Here is a 19,369-nt window from a genome sequence, read left to right as displayed (position 1 = left end):
TATTATATCGTAATGCGCCCAATTTTCGCCTTCATGCGTCACTTCGAATTGGTATGTAGATTCATTGAGTTACAGCAAACATTTCTATTATGCATGTGCACTGTCAGATCCTAATTTTGTTCTCATATAAATATCACCCCATATTTTTATATTTTTGTCAGAGTTCGGAAACCAAAATGCGTCACTATCAGGAGATATACCTCAGCGAGACTTATTATACCCTCACCCGGGAACCTCCGCCCATCTTATACCTTCCAGAGCACCATATCCAGTATATTCCACGCATCAAGTGTTGTCTAATAGTAATACAAGCTCGTACTATGGACGTCAAGTTGATTTTACCAATGAATACACGAGTAAGTTCTTCAATTTTATTTAACCGAAAAGAGGACCCTAGTTAGTAATAATTCCTTCATTTAGAATTCTTTTAGACTCATCTGATCTGCATTTAGATTAAAACATTTTAAAAGCCTATTCAGTGATTTGCCGATCTGGACGATTGTAAAAATTATCAAAATTCAGATTTTGGTAGCTTTGTCATTGTCACAGATGTGCTAACATAGCCTGCTAGTGGTTCAGCCGAAAGCCGTGTATTTAAGACAAAATAAGGCATTTACATGTGATTTTTTAAAAACTTGCGCTGGGATCACTGAAAAGGACTATAAGATGTACAATGTGAAAGCTTTTGAAGGAATTCAACGCCAATCATATATGCCCCTAGACGATCACGTGAACCAGCTACCAACAATACAGTCATGGCGATTCGACTTTCTACCCAGATAGACTAGAGACAAATTATGTAAAAATGTACGTGTTAACACTGAGCTGCTTCCATGTGCGTTCGTGACATGAATCCATAATAGTGATTGCGCTTTCTGAATTCCGGTTTCGTTATACTGACAAGTAGAATGTATGTGGATTGAACTAATGAAAGGTAAAGTTTTCTATCATTTCTTTTTCCAGATTATCATTCATCAATTGGAAGAAACACAGCGACGACACTCCCCACCTCTAGATACCCTAGATACCAACACCATTTGGAACCACACACAAGTCAATATTCACAACAGATGCATCCAACCGAACAATCCTCATTTTTACCAAATACCCAGCTGTCAACTACGTCATATACGACAGGATTCCCGCAACCAGTAGCTAATTTCCCACGAACACATTTCAGTTCGAGTGAACTAATGCCCTCAATTGCCCAGTCGTCAACATTCCCTACCTCATACAACCCACAACACCCACCGTCGGATTCTCCACACATGCAACAGGGACCTGATATAGACTACTATTCAACAACACCGTCATCCTTCAAAGGTGGTAAGTGAATATTATCTGGCTACAATAAGACCAATAATAGAGCTAAATTAAAGTTCTTTAAATTAAAGTTCTTTAAAGCCCTTCCAATATTGAATTTTTACTTGAAATATTGTTGTAGTATGTCTGTCATCAGTGGCGGCGCGAGGGGCATGAGATGGCAAATGCCCCCCTCTTTCCCCCCAAATTACGAAAATTTCACCTTTTTGCGGTAATTTTGCGCAAATTTGTTGATTTTGCCCCCGCCCCCTGAAATTCACTTTGCCCCCCTCAATGCCCCTTGGAAAAATTCCTGGCGCCGCCACTGTGTGTCATGACCTTCATATTCACTTTGGTACTAACTGATGAGGCTTGCAATAGCCATTGCCCCTTGTAGATAAACTTTCAGAATATTTGAATTTCTTATCCAATGAAATCACTGAACCATTTGTGGTTTCCATGCTCTCCTTAAGGGTAGTGTAGGTATTGTTGGTCGTTGAAGCAGTAAAAAAAATCGATTTTCATCATCTAAATCAATATATTAATAAAAATAACACTTTGATGTTTTGCAAAAGTTCATTCTACAAATCATATACTTTGAAAACTTGCTTCATTTATTGTTGTTAATGAGTTATGTACGTAAAAGTATTGTTGTTTCAGCCCTTTTTACAACATAACTCAAGAACCACAGGAGATAAACAAGTATATCTGTGATATTTGAATCTTCTACACACTTGCTATGAAATAATTAATGAATTTTTTACCAAAGCTATTTGTAAGATGCTGTGAACTACCAAATCGTAACAGTTTCAAATAGTTGCTAACCTTAAACTTTCTAAGATAAATAATGTTTAAAAGATTTGAGTTGTGTATCATTTGGATATTTTCTTTTCAATGCCAAGCCATGAAATATAATTAATGTGAGTAAAATTTACTTATTTCCAGAACCACAATCAACATGGGTAAAAAACCAAGCCTTCTCAGGATCTCAGGGTCATTGGGAGCCAAACACACCATCACACCCAGCCCCTCACTCACCACAGATATATACTACTTCACAATCTCATTCTCACCACCGCTCCTCCCCTCAATCCTCATTTCAAATAACATCAACAGGTTGTACAACGGGATTCCAACAGCCAATGTCTCAATTTCAACAAGCACGGCACATTACAGGTGAAGGAGTTTCTTCATATCCCGTACAGTCTTCTTCATCGCCTGCTCTGTCAAATGTATCTCATCGCGTAGAGTCTGATCATCCACAAGTACGCTATATTCCCGATCAAAGTTATCTCCGTGAAGGGCAGCTTGGGGCACAAGCATCATCATCTTGTAAGTCACGATTTATTTGGTTTTACAAAAACCAAAATTTGATATTACTTAATTTGCTGTATATTGGAAAAACGTACATTCAGTATGATAAGAAGCTGTATTGTAGGAGTGCTATTCTTTGCCGCATTTGTCAATTGCTCCTTCGGTAGTTAGGTTGAGAGGAATTCCTAAGCCATATTGTAACATTTATATTAAAATAGATTAGTATTTCTTTTCCATAAAATGTTAGCTTTTACTGTCAGATATGTCCCACTTTAATTTTGAGCCGAACAAGTGCGGTAAAGCAAAGACAATTGGAATTTACTAGCAGCGCCAATTTTACTCTGGCGGTCGTAATACGGTACGATCCTTTGATGTGTGTGTATGATCGTCCCGCACACCGTGTACATACAGTTATGAACATCGCATACGTACGGAAGTAACTAAGGGCCATGTGGTTCGCTTTGTAACTTACGATGTCCCTATTTTGCGATCACGAATCCCTTGACTTAGCCAGTTTGAAATAAAGAAATAGTGTATATATGAAAATAGAGAAATAGTTAAGACAACTCTGGATCTCAAGAACTCATGAAATCTGTTCAATTTTCACGGCGTCAGTATCTTAATTGTAAGCCTATCCACTTTTGTTATTTCGAGATCCTATTTTCGTGACTTAAAGTCAGGAACTCACAAACTTAAGCCGCACTCGAGACTTAGAGCTTGTGTTACAAGCGCCATCATAATAAGTATCAAATTAAAATAATTGAAATAAAAGGCCTGTCGAGTCAATTAAACAATAACAATAACAATAACAACAACAACAACAACAACAACAAACAGCAACAACAACAATCTGGCAAAAATATTTGAATTTACCATGTTTACGCGCAAAGCGGAAAAAACTTAATCCGCACCATTTCTCTTCTATTTTTAGGTTATCATCATCCATTAGGAAGAAACACAACATTACAACAGCAAGCTCATGTTATACCACCAACATATGGACAGGCTTCACAAGTGTTTCGTCAGAACTCACCTCAGACGATCCCTGCTCAGCATATTCTTCAGTTACAATCATCATCGACTACTCAAATAGGGACATCAGCTGCAACTTTAGCAGGACAACAAGGTGAAATAAAGTGATCTAAAGTGCTTAGATTACACCCATTTTTGGCGTAATTGTGTTGCATTAAATAGGCTCATACTGTTATTTAGTGTGTGTTGGGGTGAATAGAACTGTGTTACCTCGTGGATATCACGAAATAGAGGAGGCACAGAAGAGGTAATTCCTCTGTTGATCTATATTGATCTAGGCCTATATCTGTGTTCGAACCTGGAATCGGAACAAGCTACACCACATTTCGCCATACTACATTTTAGAAACGCTTGCTGTTAGAATAAGAAAATTTTTAATGCTAATTTATTGCACATTCTAGGGAAGCGTGGTTACCTTTTTAAAATAACCGAGTGAGAGGGTTTCCAAGAAAATATTTTTCCTGTCAAAACTGAAGCATCCTCTGTATAAAAGAAAATATGAATATCATATATAACGATTCGTGATACCCAATTGTGGCACATTTGATGTCGTTTAAGAGGCAGAGAATTTTATTTCAATTTTATATACGCCAAAATATTTTTTTAATTGGGCAAGAATAAGGATAGAAAAAACGTTGAAAATTCTATGTGAATATTACATTAGACCCAACCAAATATTACTGTTTCGTTTTTATGGTAATCTAATCTTTTATTTCCTGAAAAACATTTTGGGTCTAATATCGAATATTCACATACTTGATCAAAACATCGAACGTGTATACAAGAAAATGGTAGGTTCCTCTATAGTATTTTACTGACCATGGAAATGTACTGAGACACGAGCACGTGTCAAAATCGATATAATGTATTGTCCATATAGACGCCCATTTATCATGTTTATTGTTGGATTTGAGCAGTTAACATCAATTGAGCGCTAATAATACACATTAATGTTTTTAGGCAAATAAAATTCCAAAATATGGTACGTTTTCTGCCTTTGCTTGTCACGTGGTAGGCGATGTTGAAGTTGCGATTATATCTTCAAATAAGTTTCAAATGGATTCCAACAAGACAAGTGGCCGAGTGGTCTAAGGCGCTCGGTTCATAGTGTGTCCAAAGTAGTGCGCCGTGAGTTCGAACCCCGCCTCCGCCAAACTTTAATGAAGTAAAATTAAAATTAAAGTTTTACTTTAAAAAAATTTCATATCGGGGAAATGTGACTGGCAGAATTTATGTATGGCGTGGAGTGGTGTGGGAACAAGCTAAGTTGTGTTGGACAAAGTTTAAACTCGTAGTCTCCTGCATGCGATTGTCTTTTTCTAAAACCTTTCTTGTTAGTTAAGCACGTTGGAATGACATAACTCAGAGCGCTAGAGTTCAGTTGCCATTTTAGTTCAAGAATATAATGATTTGATGACGCCATTAAATTTGACAAGAAGATATATATATGAAATAAATAGTTCATGTTGATATGACCCAAATATCCGGTATTAAATATTCTCCAGGTTCCATTTATTATAAATGATAATCGGTTCCTTGATAAAATATCGGTTTACCATGAGTACATATTATGAATAAAAAAGTTATTATACAATTCTTAGTGCGACATCACAATATGTTCTAATCTTTGAACTGAAGAAGAACTTGCAACGATGGTTATAACTAATTAATGATATCAAATAAAATTGCTCCAAATGCAAAATCTGATCGTACCTCTGACAAGGAATGCAAACTATTATTTTGTTTTTGCTTTGTTTAGAATTTGGTCAGAAATAGCTTACCTTTGGCTTTATTAACTCATATTTATAAAACAGGCAGTTCTAATTCTAACTGTTAAGTTTATTTTCTTATTACCTACAGTGCATATATCACCAGTATTCAACATAGAAGAGTGCAAGAAAGAGTTGGTCAAATACTACCGACATGAAATGAGGAGAGTGCAATTGTTACCATGGTGTGACGATTCAAGAGATATGAATGACATTTATGTCACTTTGAAGTTGAAAAATAGGTCTGGAAAAGGAACAACATCGCTGTCAAATAACGAAGATCTTGTGTGTATCAAATCTTCACAAGGCGAACCAGAAACACGGATACTACTTAAGGGAGTAGCTGGCAGTGGAAAGTCAACTTTGTTAGCTAAATTGGCCTACACTTGGGCAGAACAAAAGAATGGCTCTCCACTCGCCAACTTTGAATTGTTATTCATATTAAGTTTACGTGAAGTTAAAAATCGTAGCTTGATTGTTGAAATATTTGAGCAAATCTTTGAAACAAACACTAAAGTGTCCAAAGATGGCTTGACAAAATACATCGAATCACATCCGCAGTCAATCCTTCTCCTACTGGATGGCTTCGATGAATATTCAGCTAGTGATCTTTCTAACCCAGTCGGGAGCTTACAAGAAATTCTCACTTTCAAATCTTTCCGGGATTGTTACACAATTTTGTCAACTCGACCTCACAAGGATTTGCAAAATCACCAATCAAACTACGTATTAGTAGATGTGTTAGGATTTTCACGAAAAAAATGTTGAATTGTATATGATAAGATTCTTTACTGGTAACATTGGGGAGGTCAGAGCGCTCAAAGAAAAAATTGAAGAATCTGAAAGACTTATCTTTTTGTCAAAGATACCAGTAATCTTAATGTTAATGTGTCTACTTTGGGAAGATGAGAAAAGATTGGCAGACACTCAAACAGAATTGTACCAAGAATTTGTTCTCTTTTTATGGAGGAAGTATTGCAAAAGGTGGTGTAAAACTGTGGATTTCAGAAACATCATCGATGGCGAGTTCGAACAATTTATTTCAGAAATAGGTCAGGTAGCTTTGGATGGCTTATGTTCAGAAAAGAATATCAAGGAGGAAAAGCTTATATTTAATGATACCGACTTTGGTAATTCGTTTCAGTTGGGATGTGAAACAGGTCTACTTAGCAGAGAACGCTTAAGATCTAGGTTAAGTAGACACAGTACCGTGACATTTCTTCATAAATCCTTCCAAGAATTCTGTGCAGCAAAGTACTGGGCTAGTTTGTATACCACAGATACCGCTCAGTTCAGTCAGATTCTGAGTCGATTGAAACCATGGGCCGTTTTAATGGGCAACTTTGAATTTGCGAAATTTTGTTGTGGATTAGTTGAAAGAGGTGGGGTAAGTTCTATCATACAACATGCAATATCTGTTTATCGACGTCATTCTCATCCAAAAGACATTTGTGTAGGCTATAACAAACCCGACGATGGCAAGAAGAATGTAGTGAATATATTGACCTTGTTGTATGAAAATGACAAGGCCCCTAGTGATTGTAATTCAAATGTTGACACTTTTAATCCACAATCATCTGTCAGTCAGCAGTGCCAAGACAAATCCATCAGCAGGACAGAGTGTTCATTGGATCCACCGGGGACAGATTGCGTAATTGCAAAGAGGCACAAGAGTGATGTATTGAAGTCTTCATTAACTCAATCATTCAAATCAATATTTCCGGATTATGGATTCACCATAGCTGTAGCTAACAAGTATCCTAAAGCAATATCAATATTTCACAATTTTGTTAGGTCTAAATTAGGATTATCAATACTATCAACAGTAAAATCGATTAGCTTTGAGAATCCACATTTATCAGAGAATGTCATTGGTGATACACTTAAATGTATGTCAAATGTTCAAGACGTGACTTTTAAGTTTTCAGAAGTTGACCACAATGTCAAATCTGAATTAGCAAACTCAATACAACCTTCAATCAAATCGATCTGCTTTGTCAATCCACATTTATGTTCATGTTATGTTGCTTCTATAATAAGATGTATGTCAAATGTTCATGATGTTAGTGTTACGATTTCAGTATTTGACCACGTTGATCAAATTGGAGTAATATTGACTGATAAGCAGTGTTTGACCAAATTAAATAGCTTGAAATTAACATTAGCTCAAATGAAGGCAGATCACATGAAAATATTGAGTGAATATCTTTCCAAGGTATCAAACCTACAGGAACTTAATGTCTCAAATAATGATCTTGGAATGGCAATAAGACCTCTAGCACAGCAACTACAGTATTGCACCAAATTAACAAGCTTAAATTTATATAATACCCAGCTGAAGGAAAATCACATTAAAATATTGAGTGAATATCTTTCCAAGGTATCAAATCTACAAGAACTTAATGTCTCAAATAATGATCTTGGAATTGCAATAAGACCTCTAGCACAGCTACTGCAGTATTGCACCAAATTAACAAGCTTAAAGTTATCTAAAACCCAGCTGAAGGAAAATCACATTAAAATATTGAGTGAATATCTTCCCAAGGTATCAAACCTACAAGAACTGAATGTCTCAAAAAATGATCTTGGAATGGCAATAAGACCTCTAGCACAGCAACTGCAGTATTGCACCAAATTAACAAGCTTAAACTTATCTAATACCCAGCTGAAGGAAGATCACATTGAAATATTGAGTGAATTTCTTCCCAAGGTATCCAACCTGAAAGAACTGGCTCTGTCAGAAAATAATCTAGGAATGTCAATAGGAGCTCTAGCACAGCAACTACAGCATTGTCCCTTGTTGAGTAAATTGCACTTATGTAATACAAATATTCCAGACGAGGGTGTTGTTGAACTATCACAGAAGTTTATTTCATTGCCCAATCTGACTCACCTTAGTCTCTTTCATGCTATTTGTTCATATTTTGGAAACTATACTGTTGATGCTTTATTCAAACACATTCACCATTTAACAAAGCTTCAGTACTTAAGTTTTGAATGCTGGCCTGACAGTAAGTGTAGTGATCGTGTCAAGGATTGTCTTGCTGCAATAGGAAAGAGCACAGGATCTAACCGTATCATAATGCACCACGAAGATGTGAAATTAGTGCAGAATGCAGCAAGGAAATATTTATAAGAATTTAGTTTCCCGGATTGAAAGAAAATTCATATCAGCAATCATTGCAGTAACAAGCATTGCAGTAACAAAATTAAAGTCAAATGCACGATGAGATATACGGCATCCTTAAATGAAAGGTGCTCAAGGGTGTATATTAGGGCTGTTTAATGTGAATAACATCAAGTGACAAGGACTTGATATTTTGTACCCTAATGTTATATTCTCACTTATCTGACCTTGGTAAAACATTGATCAACTTCGAAATAATATGTGTATAATTATGACATGTAAAGTGAATATCTTATTTCAAAATTAAAACCGCTTACTTCCTGGCAAAATACTCGACATACTCAGACTCGGATAATTTGCATATATAATGTATGTGTACAAAAAAGTAGTTGCGATTTTAATTTTGAGAATATCATATCGCTGATAATATCTATAACATACTAATGCTAATATCAGTGTCACTTTAAAACCATATGATAAAGCATACAGTCGAACAATACATTTACTGCACTATGAAACCAACATTCAACTATCTATCAATAACATTCATATTTTCACCTCTTGCCGAATCTGTGCTTATGGTGTGTGGGGTAACTGTTTGACATATCTTGTCGTCTGGAAAAAGATTAAAAATTAGGCGCAAAACGCCCCTTATTTAATCTTCTGTGCTACTTATGCATATAACTTAAAGAAAAGTTGTGCATATTTGACTTGACTTTAACGTAATGTATAAATCCTCTTATAGGTGGATATTAGACGTTTAGTATATATTTGCCAGGCGGCATAGGAAGCGCAACACGTGAAGTACGAGGCTGGTGAATATACAGGGCTGACAGCCCCATTCAAAATACACGGTTAGCAATTACAAATGGAAAATTAACATACTTGCAGTGGGGTACTTTGTCGTACCCCGACGGTTTTAGAGTAAGATAATTTTGCTTTGACACCACATAACAAATTTAGAATTGTTTGTGACGATTTCATGATTATGTGTTAATCCAATGGCGACCTCAAATTAGCGATATCGCTTCCATCACCGCCTGGTATTTGCGATGGTGTTTGTCTGTCTAATATAAATAACAGTAATGTATAACTCGAGCTTGATTACTCGATGTATACAAAACGCAATGATACCACAGTGGTCATATTTTCAATGGCTAGATACTAATAATGAAAAGATTCAATTCCATTTGCTCAATTGCTGACGAGACCGTGCATATTTCCGTTATGACAGCTTTAAGAATTGTTGATGGAACGTTATTTATAATATTTATTTATTTATTGTCCAGTTCTAGTGTTACATTTTTTTCTACCTAATGATAAAGCGATATTAACATAATTGCAGTCTACTTCTGATAACATTGTATTTATTTTTTATTTATGTGTGGTAGTGTTGTATATAATTTCAGCCTACTTCCGATAGTATTATATTTATTTGCACTATAGTGCTGATGGTATTCAATATAATTATTTTCTGTCTACTTCTGACAGCATTGTCCTTATTTGTATTCGTGTGCTGGCAGTGTTGTATATATATATATATATATATATTTGCCTGCTTCTGATATTTATCTGCACCCAGGGCTAATGCTGATGGTATTCACTATATTTGCTCCTTACTTCAGACAGTATTATATTTATTTGCATTCGTGTGCTGATGGTATTCAATATATTAGCTGTCTACTTCTGATAATATTGTATTTATTTGTATTCGTGTGCTGGCAGTGTTGTATATATTTTCTGCCTGCTTCTGATATTTATTTGCACCCCTAGGGCTAGTGCTGATGGTATTCACTACGGGCACTACTATATTTATTGCACTTGTGTGCTGATGGAATTTAATATATTTGCTGTCTACTTATTATAATATTGTATAATATATTTATAATCGTGTGTTGTTACTTATTTGAACTATAGTGCTGATGGTATGCACTATATTTGGTGTCTACTGCTGACAGCAGATATGATTGTGTTGTTTATATTTGTTGTAAACTGTTTATAGTATGTATTGTATTTATTGGATAGCTACTACTATAAATATAGTATATATTTTATTTATTGGTACCATACTGCATGTAATGTTGAGAGGACATACACATTTACAGTTTATTGCTGATGTATTGATTAAGAGACGATTATATAGTATTGTATATACTAGTAATTCACAATACGATGCGCCAGAGTCGACATCGCCGTTCTAGCTGCTATTGAATTTTCACGCGAGTGTGATAATAAATATGTTGAAAACAGCTCCACGAAGGATTCCCTGTGATAAATAGATATATAGAAAATGGATCTACTATAGTTGTAAATTGTTGTTTTAGTGTACATTCGCATGTAACATCATTATAATGACATTTAAACCCACAATGATGCATGTTTCTGTATTGTATTCGTATTACGCGGGCTTTGGATGTCGACTCATTTTCCTATGATGCACTGCGTATTTTGGCCTCTACCCAGCGACCGCTGGAGGCGCATCGTATTTGTGAAACGCGAGAATTGCTGTCAACTGCTGTATGTATTGTATTTATTGATTATCTTGAGCCACCCTAAATGTTAATGCTTTCTGCAGCTATGGACTGGTGTTTTAATATACATTCAATGAAATTATTTTTAGAAACTTTGTCAAATCGTAATTTTTTTGTGAGTTTTGTTATTTATAGACGATTTTATGTGCACTTTTTCAGTCAATTCTTCTTGCAAAAACGACTTTTGTGCAATATTCTTCTCATTGCCATGGTAACAAGTTTTCCTCATACTCATTGTTTGCTATATGCACTGTTAAAACTTGTGAATTGCAATGTGTCATGCAATAATTAAACATATCTTCAACTGTAGTAAACATAATTATGTGTCTTGTCTGAACACATAATTGACACATAAAGACAATTGAAGACAGATTCGAGACACTTCTTTCAGATAGACGCGTCTCTGTGCAGGACATTAAAAACACAGAGTTATGCGTCCGGGCAGAAACAGAGACATGCATTCTTGTACGTCATCGGATATACGCGTCTCTATACAAAGACACAGATTCATGCGTCCGGGTAGACACAGAGTCATGCGTCCTTGTACTTCATCAGATAGACGCGTCTGTATACAAGACACAGAGTCACGCGTCTTTGTACTTCATCACATAGACGCGTCTGTATACAAGACACCGAGTCATGCGTCCTTGTACTTCATCAGATAGACGTGTCTATATACAAGACACAGAGTCACGCGTCCTTGTATTTTATCAGATAGACGTGTCTCTATATACAAGACACAGAGTCATGCGTCCGTACATCTGTCATTGGAAGCCAGTTTGAGACACATTTTGATATTGTGTTTTCTGGTTAGACATTATTTCATGAGACATGTCTCAAATAAGAATAATGTGTTTTAAACTGTGTCTTCCGCCAAGACAAATGTTTCTATTAATTTTTATTGTCTATATTTAAAGATACTTTTGTCAGTAGCTTTCAAAATGCATTGTTATTCTAATATTACAATCAGGTTGTGGAATTTTAAGTTTCGACATGTATTTTGAGATTATTTAAAAGTTCGTTGGTCTGGGTACCTGCATTGAGATACGAACTTTTGTATCATTTTTTTTTTGAGTTTTTAGATGTGTAATAATTATAACAAAGTCTAGACAAAGATATAAATCACGTGACATCCACCACAAATGGGCAGTAATGTCAGCATTCTCATTTTTTGAGACATTGAAAGGCAAATTTTCCTATATTGCATACCCCTGTTGCTTGTTTACAAGGTAGTAAACAATCAGTAAAATAGTTCGGAAATCCTTTGTTTTCTATTGTTTTTTTAAACGTTCAATGTGCCATATTTCAAAACAAACTCTTCCGACATTACAGCACATTCGTGGTGGATAGTCACATAATGTCTTTCGTGAAGACACGTGTTTGTATCATTTATATGTCTATGTTTAAAGACGGATCTATTTGGTAGACTCTTTTACCAATTGTTTTTTTGAATGTATTGCCATTTCAACTTGTGTCATCTCTAATTTGGACAATTAGGTTAAAGTTTCGATATGTATATTGAGGGTCTCAAGTTTTTTGGTTTGTGCACCTGTATGTAAGGAGATTTTGTATAAAATTATGTTTGTGATGTTTTTATACTGTATGTGCAATAAGTATATAACAACGTGATTAAAGTTAAACACATTTGATCCAAACACAAGAAAGTTATTCCTACCTCATGGAACAAAGCCATATAAATATTTGATAATACTGCCATTATGTTAAATTCGTAATTCTTACAAACTATCTGAACCTGAAAGTGTTACGAGGGTATATTAATTTTGTGAGGGAAACAGTTATGTCGCAATAAAGGCAACCAGGCCGTCAAAACCCCTCAAGATTAACAAAATCAACTTATACAATTGATGCCAAAAAAGAGTTAAAACTATTAATTTTGGGCTTTCCAACCCCATCTGGGAGTTATTTCGTTGTAAGTACCATGAATTTCGTGTTTACATTGATTGACGTTATATATTACAAACCATTATCACATTATCTTAATACTAATAACGGCGTGCCCGTCCGTCCGTCCGCCGTGCGCTATCGCGTTCGCGTCCGCGCGGTTCGCGTTCACGCGGTGCACTATCGCGTGCACGCGGTGCGCTATCTCGTAGTATCAACCACAGACAAACGAGAACACGGGAGTGTGCGCGGAGTACAGTGCGCGCATCGGAAAAGCATTACAGTGTGACTAACAGGTGCATCTCATCGGACCAATAATACCGAACACGTGCACACACCAAACACGTGCATATAGGCCTATTTCAGCAGAACATGACTATTTCCGGAATCCTCCAGAATGGTTAACATAAACATTTTCCGTTGTGGTAAGGCCTATAACCGTTTTTGCGTTCACGTTTCTCGCGATTGATTTCATTACTTTAGTAACGGCCTGTATCCACGTCCAGATACTAATTTCGGTTTCTCTAAATGTGGTAACAGGGCAGGGCTTGGAAGAGGCGAATGATGGGTTTCCAGATTATGGGTAGGCCTACCGAACTACCGAAGTAAGCATCACACCTATAAAACAAACAGAGTTGATTAAGTGGTGTCAAGTTGGGTCTTGATCATTGAGAGACGCATTTCATAGTAGTTTAAAAAGTCAGGGCAGGTAGGTATATGGGTAACGGGTTTGGGTAATTAGAAATAGGCCTATCACGAGAAGCGCCCGACCCGAGAACCGCGAAATCTATTTTCATATAATCTTGTATATTGCATGAAATTGTTTAATGACACTCGTTACTTATTATATTTAATTCAAATTAACCAAAACTAACATTACATGTTATAGACTTTAGTGCTATTAAGGGCGGAATGTTGGCTTTTATCCTCTTTTGACTTCTCTGCCTTTGTAAATAATTTATGTTTACCTTTTACCTTTATGTTTAAATAAAATGCTTGTCTTGTTTGTAAAAGAAATATATTTATCTTTTTTTTTTCAAACACGTTTGCAGCTTGTTTTACACATTGTGTGATCAACTTGAGACAATAATTATGATCGTAAAGTACAGGAAATTCTCTTTTGCTTTGGTACCCAGCAAACACAAAACGTTTTTAAAATGTTTTATACAGGTTATATTTTGGGTGTTTGGCTTTGGTAAAAACGTTTTTATAACATTAAAATATCGGGTTATATAACGGTCATAAAAACTTTATAACACGTTTTGTATGAAAACACACTACAAACATATTTGTAAACTTTTTAAAAAATATTATTGTAAAATATTTTTTGCAAACATTTTTTGCCAAATATTTTGTCAACACTTAAATAACATCATGTTAGAATATTTGCAGTAAGTTATCATAAAATGTTTTTGAATGTTATGAAAACGTTTTATACCCTTTATATTCTCTTTATATAACCCGACATTTAAACGTTTTCTGGCAACCTTTTCTAACCTTTTGCAAATGATTTCGAAAACGTTTCGTGTTTGCTGGGGCACTGTGGAAGAAAGCTATGGATGAAATTAACGATATCACCTTCTTTCATTTGAACTCAAATATGTCAACAACGAAAACATATCAAGTAGCACTAACATACCATTTCAGTCGGTACACTCTTAGAAATATTTTACTAAACTTGAGTAAAAAGGTCACAACTCAACAAAGTGAGTAAAACATTACTCAAATTGAGTAAATAATACCAACATTGAGCTCATTTTAATAGATATTACCCTCAATATTGGGTAATATTTATCAATTATGAGCTTAATGTTGAGTAATTTGTTACTCATTTGTTGAGTTGTGACCTTTTTAAGCTCAATGTTGAGAAATTTTTCACTCAATGTTGGGTAATATTTATCAATATGAGCTTAAATTTGTTGAGTTGTGACCTTTTTACTCAATGTTGAGTAAATATTTTTTGCAGTGTATAAATTCCAAATGTAAGCAATCTGATATATATTAATTTAGTGTTTTCTTGAAAATGACTCAATTGAATGTGTCGGTAATAATCATTTTGATACAGCGTACATAATTATGTAAGCAAATGCTTAGCGTTTATTACGTGAAAAGTTTATCATCAAAGTTAAATAAAAGATGACATTTGTAATAATCTCAACCATAATTCTGAGCAGTGGTGTGTTTTAATTGTGGTCATTTTCATCTCATCAATTGGATACTGACTTGATTATCTTATTGGAAAATATATTAATAGATATGTAAAGGTACGGAAATATGGGAAGCACGGAGACCCAATTGTTAGGGCGCGAGTTTCATAATCGAAAGATTGCGAGTTCGAGCCCCACCATGGCCAGTGTGTTGCGTCCTTGAGCAAGATATCTTAATTCCCGATTGCTTCACTCCACCCAGGTGTAAAATGGGGGTAATCACAATCTAAGTCGCTGAGAGTGCCTGCGCATCAGTTGCGGACTTGGTGAAGCGGAAATATGTGTGTGAACATTCTCTCCAAACAAGTTATCACATATTATGTGTGAATTGAGGTCCAACGTCCCCACCAATGGACGATGCAACCTCCTGGTTCTTTCTCGTCAGTATAGGAGCGGAAATCTCATTAAGAGTACACTCTTAATTACACGGATTTAAAAATAAATCCTTAAGGATTGTAATTAGGAGCAATCAATTTTAGATTTAAAATTAATCTTATAGAATTTTATTTTTAAATATTTAATTTTAAATCCTAAAGATTTAATTTTTTTAATCTATAAGATTTAATTTTAAATATAATACTTGACTGGTTCCTAATCACAAATCCTTGGAATTTAGGCCTACGATTATTTCCTTTTATTCCTCTTCCATTCCAAGCATGTATTGACAGGAATAATCAGACAGGAAAAAAATACTACTGCGACAAGTTCTCCCCAAAAACAGATTCCCTTAAGTTCTTTTGGGCCTATTGTATTCTGTAAATCGTATTAATTAGGCATTGATTCAACACCACCTCAAATAATGGGGAAAGCTTTTAAGGGCTGGGGTATGAACGTTTGGACAGTATTTATTTTGGGACATTAGAGCACATCAGACATATCGAATTGCATTCTGAATACGAAGAATGTCATTCTGATATCAAATAATTTTGAATTTTGAAATTCGCAATTTAATACACATTTTATGGCAAATCATTAAAATTGATATTTTTGATATTTAACAGTACTTGAAGTAAACTTTATAAATCTGATGATTTATACTTAAAGTGTATGTAGGTGGGTTGAAAAGCCGACGATCAATTGAAAATTTTGACCTTTCGTATTGAAGATATGGATTTTTTTTCCCAAAACACCAAAAAAAATTGGGTCTTTTTGGGAAAAAATCCATATCTTCAATATGAAAGGTCAAAATTTTCAATTGACCGTCGGCTTTTCCTCCCTGCTACATACACTTTAAGAATATATCATTAGATTTATATAATTTACTTCGAGGACTGTTATATATCAAAAATTCGAAAAATATCAAATTTTTATAATTTGTCATAAAATTTGTATTATATTGTGATTTTCAAAAAATGAAAATTATTTGATATCAGAAAGACATGCTTCGTATTAAGAATACAATTCGATAGGTCTGAGGTGCTCTCATGTGCCACAAAAAATACTATCGAAACGCAATAAACGCTCATTTTAGATCCCTTAATGTGTATTTCCTGCTCGTGATCACTTACACCCGTTGGAAACGTATCATGGTATGGGGTGGTTTGTCCATGCATACAAAGCGAGGATTTCATGTCATCGCTTTGTTGTTTGCATTACAATACGTTTTGATACCAGTAAAATTAAAGCTCGAATCCTAGAAAAATTCTCACTTTGTATGTGTTAAACTTAATTCGATGTGTTATCACTATTGCATGGGTATTGCATTACTAGAAATAATAATTACTTTCAGTTTGTTTATGATCTCCGATTGTTTTGTCTTATTTCCAATATTTGTTTGACTTCATCTATAATAATTGACTAGACTAAGAATGTGTGATTTAAACCATCTTTTGTGGTGATTATATAGCCTAGACTGAATTGGTTCTGTTTGTTGAAAGGTAATTTCTTATATAAAAATAATATGTACCGTAAATATTGAGTGAGCTGATTGATCTTTTTAATCAAGTTGAACTCTATTCAGACAAATGAATGACTTGGGGTATATTTATCTAAAAGTGTGAAAGTTTTGGCCAAATATTGTTTTTTTTACAAAGCAAACCTTTTTTTTAATAATGAATAATGAAAAGTGACCTCCTCATTTGAAATCCATTACGGGAAGCATAAAATCAACTTCCATTAGCCTTATGGCGATTTAATATTGCAGCAGACAATGATTTGAGGTATATTTATCTAAAATTATGAACGGTTTGGCCATTTTTCTTTTACAAAGCAGACTTTATGCCGATTTATCGGGAGTGCATCCCGCACCCCCTGGCTATCATGGTCCTGTGAATGTGAAATCTTTTCGGTTTTGGCAGTAATATTATTTTAGACTACCCAGTGAAGCATGCCCAAAGTCAAGGTTAGCGCCACTGATTTGGTATGCTGGGTACGTTTCCCATATTCAGTTTTGGTGTAAATGTACCAGGTGTGCATTTGTGCCCAGCTTCAATCGCCATTTTGGTTTTTATGTCGTTATTTTATAGGAATAAGAATAAATAATTTCACCTTAATTCGGATCGTTAAAATAACAGGACTAGCAGAAGGCGATTCCCAGGTAAGTGAAACTTCCATACCATATAATGGGCACACATACGTTAGTCCACAGCATATTAAACACATTCTCAAATTGATTATCATTTATGAATCATGCTTAACGAAATAATGCAATTAAGCGCGCTTCAGACTCCGTATTGTACGTACAATATTGTATGTACAATACTTTTCGTGACGTCAAATAGTATTACACGTGCAATAAATAGTATGTACCGGGAAAATATATATTTTGCTACAATCATAGGTTGCTTAATTGATACGGAGTTGCCAAATTTCTAAGAGTTCTAAATTTAGTGAGTGCACGGAATGATGAACATCTTTTAATGTCTTCTTGTATTCAACCATGGTAGGTATCATAATACCTACCATGATTCAACTAATACTTGAATTATTATATAATCAATAGGCACCTTTTTAAAGTTAATAATACGTCGTATTAATACTAATATTAATAATATTAAAATTGTAATAATAATATAAATGGCACATTCAGATCTTATTTATTTATTTATAGATTTATCTATTTAGGCCTATTTACAAGCCGACGTCAAACGTCGGCTTGTGCTGTCTCTTCTCAATTCTTCTTTCTTCTTTCTTCTTTCTTCTTACAAGCCGACGACGGATGTCGGCTTGTTCTGTCTCTTCTCAATTCTTTCTTCTTACCTAGCCGGGGATCCGGCTAGGTCCTGTGATCCTATCGGATCTTTCTTCTTTCTTCTTCTTCTGGCAACAAATTTCAAAATGCTTCTTCTCCTACATGTTACATCCTACAATGACGTCACTTGCACATATGCATCGGCTATATCCAGTGTCTATATGATGTTCACAAATTTGGGGTCAAAGGTCATTAAGGGGTCATTTCCGGTATAAAACCAAATATCTTCAAAATGCTTCTTCTGCCACAAATTACATAGTACGATGATGTCACTTACACATATGCATCGGCTATATCCAGTGCCTAATAATTGTTCACAGAATTGGGGTCAAAGGTCATTAAGGGGGTCATTTCCGGTCTGAAAGCTAAAAATATTCAAAAAATCACTGTTTTTACAAATTACATAGCAGAGTGTTGTCATTAGCACACATGTATTGTTACCAACCAGGGTCTTTGGGGTGTCTACAGTTTTGGGGTCAAAGGTCATTAAGGGGTCGCTTCCGGTCAAAAACCAAAAACCATCAAATATGTTCATTTTTAAAATCTCAAAACGTAACCAGACCAGAGTGACATAAACTTCATATATGCATTAGTAATACCCGATGTATGCACGGTATTTTTATTTTTTTGGTCAAAGGTCATTTAGACGTCATTTCCGGTTTTAAGCTAAATAACTTCAAGAATTTTTATCTCCATAACTAAGCATAGTAGATTTTTAAATTTAAACTGTAACAATACATTTTCTCGGTGTATATGCGGTTTTTTTTATATTGGGGTCAAAGGTCATTAAGGAGGTCAAAACGTCAAATTTGCAAAAAAATGTTTAAAATTATGGAAAAGTAGCTGTATCTCAGCCTATGGGAGACGGATAAAGCCCCTACATGCTACAGTGATGCACCATTGTGATTGTACCTTTCTGTCTCAAGTTATATGTAAATAGGATCAAAGTTCAAAGATTAGCATTTCCGGCCCGGAACGCCCGGCTAGGTTCAGAT

General features: G+C 35.0%; 2 protein-coding genes across 2 annotated transcripts in view; both read left to right on the top strand.

Annotated features, from left to right (window-relative positions):
- Positions 1–19,369, top strand: part of LOC140140048 (uncharacterized) — an 83,893-nt gene that overhangs the window by 28,591 nt on the left and 35,933 nt on the right. Inside the window, exon 5 of the mRNA XM_072161860.1 lies at positions 964–1,326. Within this exon, the coding sequence (XP_072017961.1) occupies positions 964–1,326 (363 nt within the window). The remainder of the gene's footprint in view (positions 1–963; positions 1,327–19,369) is intronic.
- LOC140140049 (NLR family CARD domain-containing protein 4-like) lies at positions 6,073–10,439 on the top strand. The gene has a single exon (XM_072161861.1). The coding sequence runs from the start codon at positions 6,193–6,195 to the stop codon at positions 8,551–8,553; it is 2,361 nt and encodes a 786-aa protein (XP_072017962.1). The 5' UTR covers positions 6,073–6,192; the 3' UTR covers positions 8,554–10,439.

Source organism: Amphiura filiformis, chromosome 18 (genome assembly GCF_039555335.1).
Source record: "Amphiura filiformis chromosome 18, Afil_fr2py, whole genome shotgun sequence".
Taxonomy (NCBI): Eukaryota; Metazoa; Echinodermata; class Ophiuroidea; order Amphilepidida; family Amphiuridae; genus Amphiura; species Amphiura filiformis.
Note: the sequence above shows the minus strand (reverse complement) of the source record. Positions and strands in the feature narration are given on the sequence as shown.